The sequence below is a fragment of the Mauremys reevesii genome, linkage group 7 (assembly GCF_016161935.1).
Source record: "Mauremys reevesii isolate NIE-2019 linkage group 7, ASM1616193v1, whole genome shotgun sequence".
NCBI classification, from domain to species: Eukaryota; Metazoa; Chordata; order Testudines; family Geoemydidae; genus Mauremys; species Mauremys reevesii.
The window spans coordinates 117,563,204-117,571,783 of record NC_052629.1 but is presented as its reverse complement, the minus strand read 5'-3'; the positions used below and the strand labels follow the sequence as shown (position 1 = coordinate 117,571,783).

General features: G+C 44.0%; 1 protein-coding gene across 5 annotated transcripts in view; it reads right to left on the bottom strand.

Annotated features, from left to right (window-relative positions):
• Positions 1-286: 286 nt before the first annotated feature.
• FRMD4B (FERM domain containing 4B) overlaps positions 287-8,580 on the bottom strand; it is a 194,210-nt gene continuing 185,916 nt past the window's right edge. For all 5 annotated transcript variants that reach the window (XM_039482199.1, XM_039482197.1, XM_039482195.1 and 2 more), the window contains 5 exons: positions 7,811-7,958; positions 6,361-6,489; positions 4,513-5,318; positions 3,424-3,556; positions 287-1,373 (listed from right to left, as the gene is read on the bottom strand). In XM_039482199.1, the coding sequence (XP_039338133.1) occupies positions 1,253-1,373; positions 3,424-3,556; positions 4,513-5,318; positions 6,361-6,489; positions 7,811-7,958 (1,337 nt within the window). In that variant the 3' untranslated portion in view covers positions 287-1,252. The remainder of the gene's footprint in view (positions 1,374-3,423; positions 3,557-4,512; positions 5,319-6,360; positions 6,490-7,810; positions 7,959-8,580) is intronic.

Below are 8,580 nucleotides of genomic sequence, written 5' to 3'. Positions count from 1 at the left end.
AGTGAAGCACAGTACAGCTGAGAAACAAGAATTACTTTACAGTATGCAAATATATATATATTTTTTGTAAACTACACAAGTTAGTTCACACAAATTGGTTTCTACAGATGGATGATATGAGGTAGGCTTATCCCTCCTAGATCAAAACGGCTGTTGATTTTTTAAAAAACAATGTAAATGATTTTCTGAAAATGCTGTTTTGTCACTTAGTGACTTCGTAGTGCACCTGGCGTTTCAGATGACGTTCTACAATTCTAATGCCCTCAATTTTAAGGCACCGACTTGGTCTTTTTATTTTTATTTTTTTGCATCCACCTTAGAATACTGGCCAGTTTAGTAAAATTGTTCCACATGTGATAACTAGAGCATTCCACCTCCAATCTTCCATCAATCTGGCAGAGCAAAATGTAATAGCTATCTAATTAAGAGTTCATTGTGCATTCAACATGACTATTTGCATGCCCATCAGCACAATGAAATTGTACCATGGAAAATTCATTTAAACGGGAGGATATTAATTACATTTTATCATGGAAACAGTTCAATGTTTGCTGCTTCTATTTCCAAAATCCACAGCCTTCTAGGGTTAGTTTTTACATTATATGTTGCAATAGTAAATTGCCTTTCTTTCCAGAATCCATTTTGTGGTGCATACAAACACTCGTAATAATTTTTGTAGCTCATTCAAACCTCCATTAAAAAATCCAGCCTTCCTTCAAGTAATGTTCCAATACTGACTGAGTCAATCTTTGCCTCATTCACACACACACACACAGTATCCTTCATCAGCTTATGAAGTCCTTCTTGGTCATCATAAGTGACGGCAGAAGACATTTTTATTTCTTCTTCTTTCAGCCATCTGAATTGTGCTCCTAAAATTCCTGTTTTCTCCATAAGTCACCTTTTCACATTTTGTTGAGGTCTGCCTTCAACACCTTCCAGTCTTCTAAAAAGTGCTTGCTAAATATAAATACTTCAGCCAAGTGCTGCATCTCCTCATAGATTCAGTGGCGGCCTGCCCTTGCGCAGTTAGACTATTGTCTGGATTCAGAAAGAAATGCCGTTGTTGGAAAGACTTTGTAATTTTGTACATGTCCCTCTTAATGCTGAACACAATCTTCACCCACAAGCCAAAATACTTTCATGTTTGAGTGGGGTGTGGGGGCGGGGGGATTCCACAGGAGATCTCTTTCGAGGGAACAGCATTCTGTGCAAGGCACATGGGGGGTGCAAATACAGGGCTGTTGATGGCCTACACAAGTGTCCCAGGCTTCGAATCCTCATGCCAAAATAGCCTCTGCTCGTTACTGTGCAAGTCAGCTTCCAACTGGTTCTCGTCAGCATCCTCCGGCTGGCTTGTCTCTGCATATGCTCTACAAAAGAAACATAGCGTCAGTGATAACTGAGGGCGCAGTAACCTTTGCACTGGGATTTCAGGTGCTGGGTTGGTAATGCTTAGAAGTAAATAATCTTTAGAGACTGAGCAGTTTCTGATCTTAGTGACACCATCATAAACTCAGAGTAACCTCATTGACTGTGAGTATCTGAAAGTCAATGAGGTCACTCTGGGTTTACAGCAGTGTAATTAGGATCCAAATGTAACCCTGTGATTAGTTCTCCAGACAGGGAAGATAATAAGGAGCAGATCCTCAGCTGGTGTAAATTGTCATAGTTCCACTGATTTCAAATAGAGCTATGACAATGACTTACTCCTGTGTGTTTCCCAGTATCAGCAAGGTAATAAAAGTCATATCCAATAGCCTTGATCTGCATGTGCCCGCAGATAAGGGCCATATAGCATATGGTAATCAGTCATTTACAATAGTCACACACGGCTATGTTCACTACAAAGAGCGTGATACTGGGGTAGATTTGGACAGTGATCAGAATATAAAAAAAGTTATAATTAACGTAAATCGCATGGATAAAGTTGTCAAAATAAGGCAGCTCATTTACATTTTTCAAAACCCAACCGTAGGACGGTAAGTAATTAGTCGAAATGCTATTTTGAAAATGTTGTTACTGTAGTTCTTTTAGTCACTGCACTAAACCCCCCACCCCCCAAACTTAAGGTCTTTAATGAAAATCAATGTGAAGACACTTATCCTCCTTTCTTGATGCTTCTGGTTGTTTAAAAACAAATAAATACGTCACTAGGTAACTTCACACTAGTCAGCCCAGCAGCAAGCAAAAACTGCAATCCATGAAGCAGCACACACAAATGTGGAGTACTTACTACAGCTGGCTACAGTTAGCATAAGAGTATTTAAAAATGATCTCATTTCTGCAGGCGCAATCATTCTCCTGGACAGAAGACCTTTGTTCTGACTGATAACAGGTGGAGTTAGAAAGCGGAGGAGGAAGGAGACAGAAATCAGGAAGCAGAAGAGTCCCGTGAATATCTGTTTGCAGCACTAGAGCGAAGTGCTGGACTGTTCCAGCCCATCACAGAGTAAACGTGTACCCAGAGTGGCCAATTCCCACGTTTATGTGAAAGGGAGAAAGAGGCATAACTTGTGCAAAGCCCCACCCTGCACTCTCTAGGCAGCTGTCTGTGTAGCCATGTCAAGTCAGGATGGTTTAACGGTTAAGCCCCCACTGTGAGACGCACTCGGTTTATTTGTGGCGACTACAACTGGGGGTAGCACCTTTGAACGCTATCACGTGGATATGAGCTTGTAGAGAAACAGCCTCCTCCTCAGGAGGCACAACGGCTCCAGAAGCGGAGGGGGAACGTGGCTGCCGGGCCACTTACAGGGGGCAAAGTATCGTTCAGTCTCCATAGGGTCTGCTCTGTTGAGGGAGGGTGGGAGAGGGTCACAGTTATGCTATCTGGGGAGGCTAATGCACTAGCAGCGCTGGCCTGATAATCACTGCTCTCAGGGCAGGGCAAAGGCCACGACATGCCGTGCCCTTGCAGAGAGGTGTAAGGGGGGGCGGTGCTATTTGCACCTTGTCCCATCCTTGCACACACTCATATTGACAGGTACAACCGAGCCCTTAACTCTTCTCTGTGCCTGTTTCCCCATAATTAAAATAGACACAAATCTACCGCTCTCCCTCCCAGGCCTACTGTGCAGATAACTTAGTGTACAGGCCAGAATCTCAGCTGGTGTATATCAATTCAGCTCCAGTGGCTCTGCCCATTTACACCAACTGATGGTCTGGGTCTAGTGTTATTGATTTAAGATCCTTGGATAAAACGATGCCATATCAGTCTGATCGATAACGTAAAACATTACCTGAGGCCAGCTAGAAAGAAACGCAGGAATATGCTTGCTTGAGTCTGCTGAAGCTGTGCTGTCCGGAGCAGATCCGGAGCCAGGGTGTTGGCTCCCTGATACCTGATTGCTGCCTAGATAAGTTTTAAAAGCTTGCACAGTACAGAGGAGAGGACTGCAAGTCTTACTGCACTTTGCTCACCTGCTCTGCAGAGGAAGGTTGCCATAAACATTCCCATAACAGCTGGTATAAGAGGAATGAGACAATGTATCATAATCGGAAAGCCCTAGTGCAATCTGGTTCCGCCAGTTTCCAGAAGTGTTTGTAGAAGACGCTAGAATTGTAAAAACAACGAGAGCACGTTAGATTTTTCGGCAGCTCAGAGGACTGAAAGAAGCGAGATTTTTTCATGAACAATCTCGGCAGGTTTCTGTAGGACACACAGACTCCAAACATCTGTCTTAACATGTACTGTGCAGAGAGTGGCCACGGTGAGAGCGGAGGAGGGAGAGGTCCAAAAAAAAAAGAGTTTGTGGGCTTCCCAGTCAGAGCGGTTGTGTTCTGTGCTTTAGAAACCAGCCAGAGCAGCAGCGTGGATACTGAAGTAGGCTTGGCATGTGCTGTGTATGTGGTGAACATGGCCGTGCCGGTGAGGTTTCTTCAGATTTTTATTTTTGCATAAAGGGCCAAATGACTCAGCAATGTGAGACCGGGACAGGGAATCTGGCCCCCTGTCTACTAGCCCCACCTTAGACACAGATTCCCTCTGCAGCCTAGGGCCATGCACCTGCTGACTTGGGGCCATGCACCATCTGCAATGTCTATAAAACAGGAATGATACTTCTCTGCCTCACAGCAGTGTTCCACTCATGACTCAGTGAGCAACTGCAAATGACTAAGTCCTTTTACTGTAGCATTCTTCTGACTGGGATCAGGGGTATGTCTACCACTTGTGTTTACAGAACACAGGGCGTGTACCCATTTTTAAAGGTACCACTATGATGGTGGTGCCCTTTCCTGGTGGGATTTGCAGAAAGGTGGTGCTCCCAGGAATTACACCCCAGCCTTTGAAAATCCTGAATATCTGCATCATTCAATTATCATACAAAGATTCATATTTAGCTATTCTGCATTTTAGTTTTGTTGGATGAAATTCTGCCCTCAGTTACGCTCATGCAGCCCCATTTCCTTCATGGATTTCAGTGGGCTTGCAAGGGTATTAATGTGGAGAGGAGGTGACCCTCCGAAGGGACATATAAAATATTTAGCATATCACAAATCATCTGTTACCTGAAGAGAAAGAAGAAGCCCGGCTGCTAGGAGAGCACGGTACTTGCAGGCCTGCAAAGCCCAGACTCCTTTGGGATCCTCGGTCAGAGTCAAAGCTTGCCTGCAGACTCTGACCCTGGTCCTTTTGACCAGAGGCACGTTGGTACCAACCACGGAGATGCTCTGCTACTAAGGCCTTGTGAATGTTTTTGGTTATATGTTGCGTTTTAGCAACCTGCTTCCTTGGAAGTCTCAGAGTTGCATATGGATTGTGTGGTACTCTTTCCATCTCCCCTTCGCGGTAGGACCTGAGTTCCCGATAACGGTCGTAGCCACAGTGCACCGACGAGCGATATGAAGGGTTGACGCTATACTGTCCCTCTGTGTCATTCTCATAAACGTATCCCCCATTGTAATAAACGTCACATTCAGTGTAAGGTGAATAGCCAGAAACATAGTAAGCAGAGGAAGGCTGCTCCTGACTCTTCTGGTAGACACCATTCCGTGAGTCTTTCTGGGCAAGATTTGGCATGCTTCCTGAATTTGCAGCAGAAATGTTTTGTTTCTTAGACCTCCTTCGGCCTCTCGTGCGGTTGTCAAGCGTCTGTGTGGTGTAATATGGGTTGGGGTTAGGCGTCACGCAGTAATACTCTGCACTTGACTGGCTGGTGTAGGATGACCCATCGTCTAGTATTTCAGTGCTGCTACTTCGCTGGGATTTCGAGAAGGAGAACACAGGCTTTTCGCTGGCAGTCTCCGACAGCAAAGGGGTTTGGGATTCTAGACTCCCGCTGCGCTGTCTGCAGTGCTCTGGGGAAATATCCGGCCTGAAACGGCAGAAAATTAGGTTGGATGTAGAAGTCGTATGCAGACATGAAGCATTTGAGAGTCAGTGTGGAGCAAAACAAAGAATTCTTTCCAAGCAAAGTACAGGTTCAGGTTTTGGCAGGTGATGCAAAGTCCTAGGTGGACTATTCCTAAGTCAGCTGCCATATCAACCAGGGCAAATCCTTTCTTGCTGTCGGTGGCATGGTAGAAAGGGGTAAAAAGCTCGAAACCAAGTTCAGTTTACAATAATCCAGATCCTTTAGTCAAGGACAGGGAAGATAAACATCCCATTTAGAATACGCAGCACCTTCCCCAGCAGCTTGGAATGCCTTCGCATGGCCTCAAAATCAGCTTTTTATTTTCTCTGAATAAAAGATCTGGATGACAGTGAAGAGAACCTGGCTTAAAGATTCTACCTTTGCAGCAACAGATGATTCAAAACTGTGACAAAAGTGAGACTAACAAGGTCATATTCTGGTAATGAATTACAAGTGGATCTCACCCACTGCTTAGTCTTTACATTTAATATCCACAAATATACAGTACGATGATAAAAATAATGCTGGCTAGCAGTGTCTTAAGAATTTTATAGTTCCCTTTCTGAAACAAGCAATACTGCGTAGCCATAATGTAAAACCCCTTTAGTTTGGATGTTTAGAAAAGTAGGACGATCATAGCGTTCTTATCTAGTTATATAGCCATCTCTCCCCACATGGGCAACATTTCCCAAACGGCTTCAATCCCATCTCTAAGTTTGCATGCACAAGTTTGTACACGCCATTCTCTGGAACTCCACAGCTGGCACTTGAGCGTGGAAAGTCCATCGTTTGCATGTTGAAAAGCTGGTGCAAAGCTGCATATGCCAGCAATGACTGATGTCCAATTATCCATGTGAAAAATCAAAGGCTGACAACCCTGCCTCTATCTTGGCAAAGGACACACACAAAAGGATCCTGTTTCTTTACCCTCTTACGCTGTTGATTTTATTTCTCTGCACAAGAGACACATTACTTCCCAATGATTTAATGGAACTCAGCTTACTGTAAATGGCTACTACTGTAGGCATTGCGTGTGAGCACCGGTGTTGTGGGCATGCTTCTCCCTCCATAGGACTGTCGTTCCAGAATTCGGTAAGGACTATTGTGCATCGATAGAGGGTCCACCCTGTGACTATAAACAGAAGAATCCAGCACATGGCCATCACCAAAATATCTTCAATAAAATGCAAAGGACAACTGCAGTGACATTAATTGCATATTGATCCAAAGGAAAAGATAGACAAGGGTAGAGAAAGCAGAGGTCAGTGTGGCAGCGTCTGCTACCAGTGGCGAAGGTTAGCGCTGTTATAACAGCAAGGAGTTCAAACCCCTCTGGTTCAAAAGGTTAACACAGCGACGAAGTTCACCATAGGATAACTTGTAGGAATAGCTGCTGCCAAGGGACAGAGATGCAGAGCATAAGAAACAGAAAAAGAAGCCGACAAGCCAAGGAATAACACAATGGCACTATTCAAAGTTATAGACATGAAACTAATTATAATTCTATATATGAGTTTGATGTGATAGAGTATTCTGCTTAAATTCCAGGGGAGCACTGATCAAAAGTCAGTGTCCCAGCACTGTCCAATGCACACTAATATATATATATATATATATATATATATATATATATATATATATATATATATTTACACATATATTCATAGAGCCTGATCCTGCAAGCACTTACTATCCGGCGTGGTTTCTGAGCCACAGCTCATTAAAGTCAATGGGAATCCTTACACTGAGTACAAGGTGCATTGGATTGGGCCCACATTACTTACTAATAGGACTGTCAGTAAGTTAACTCACAGTTATGAGCCCCACAGGCCTGACCCTGTAGAGCTTAGATGTCATTGGGAGCTGAGAGAGCTCAGCATCGAAGTGGCTCTGGCCCTATGCTTGGTAGCAGGCTGAGATCATAGTTACTCTCTCGCCCGTCTCCAGAAGCTACATACCCAGCAGCGGTTGAAATCCGCAACTGTACTACAACAGTGCCCTGGCCAGAATTTTCACATGATCAGGATGGATGCACAGGGTTCTCCTCTAGCTGAAATGATTGAAACATCCACCTTAGGGAAACAATACATTATTTAAAAAAATAGGGGAAACAAGCCACACAAAAGGAGCCGAAGGATGAAAGGGCAGGTGGCAGTACAAGGTTCTTGCATGCAACACTTGCCATTAAAATCTCTATCCCTTTTCCCAGTTGCCCCAATTGAGATTCATCAAACTTTTCCAGTTAACATTCAGCCTAGCTTATGTTAACATGATTATAATATTTAAACAACAAATATAACCACAAGCACAGCGGCAAAGTCCATTCCATTTGCTTACATGTCAAACAGGAGTGTAATGGGAAGATCTACCCTAATACCATCAGTCTACATTGTGGTATTTGTTACAACAGATATAAAACCAGGCTCACACCAACAATATGGCAAGACTAGTACCTAGAATGTCTGTTTTCCAGGAACTGTTCATTGATGGAGGACTTTCTAAGATGGATTCTCTCCACGCCAAGGGACTTTGGCGGAGGGATTCTTGGAGACAGCTGCACGGAACTCGTTCCCTGCCCTGGTACAGTAAGGGAATCGTTGGCTGTTGGAAAGAAATGTGATTTTTTTTTTTTTGGAAATTCTTAGACACATTTACACACTTATGAAAAAATTACAGCTGCGTTCTACCCTCTGACCCAGGGGGACCAAGGGTGCTAGAAACTCCCTGAGGTTCAGCTAGCAACTGCTCTCCTCCGTGGGGACCAGGAGAGGATGCCCTCACCCCTCAGGAGCTTCTCCTGTCCCAGGAGCTTTGCCTGCACTGAACTCCCAGGGGACACCGTGGAGTGGCAGTTAATACTGATTTTAGCAATATTAACTCCTGCCTGGAACTCTACCAGGTCACGAAGGAAAGTTCTTGGGGAAAGTGATTGCTCATGGGCTCTGCCAGTTGAGCAGTCATGCAGTGGCTTCTGCAGAGATGGTGGGAAGGCATACAGTAAAACTGATTTTCCCCCCATTTCCATACCCTGCGCTTTAATTTTCTTCTCTCTGCTCAGGTCAGATGTGGGAGCATCAGTCCCTAGCTTTAGTACTTTAAAATGACTCTTTAAGAACGCATTTTGAAATAAAAGTTTCATGAAAATATTTTTCACTATGAAGGACCAACTTTAATTATCTGTAGCGAGGAAAGAAACAGGGATAAGTGTTTTTAGTTGGAAGCA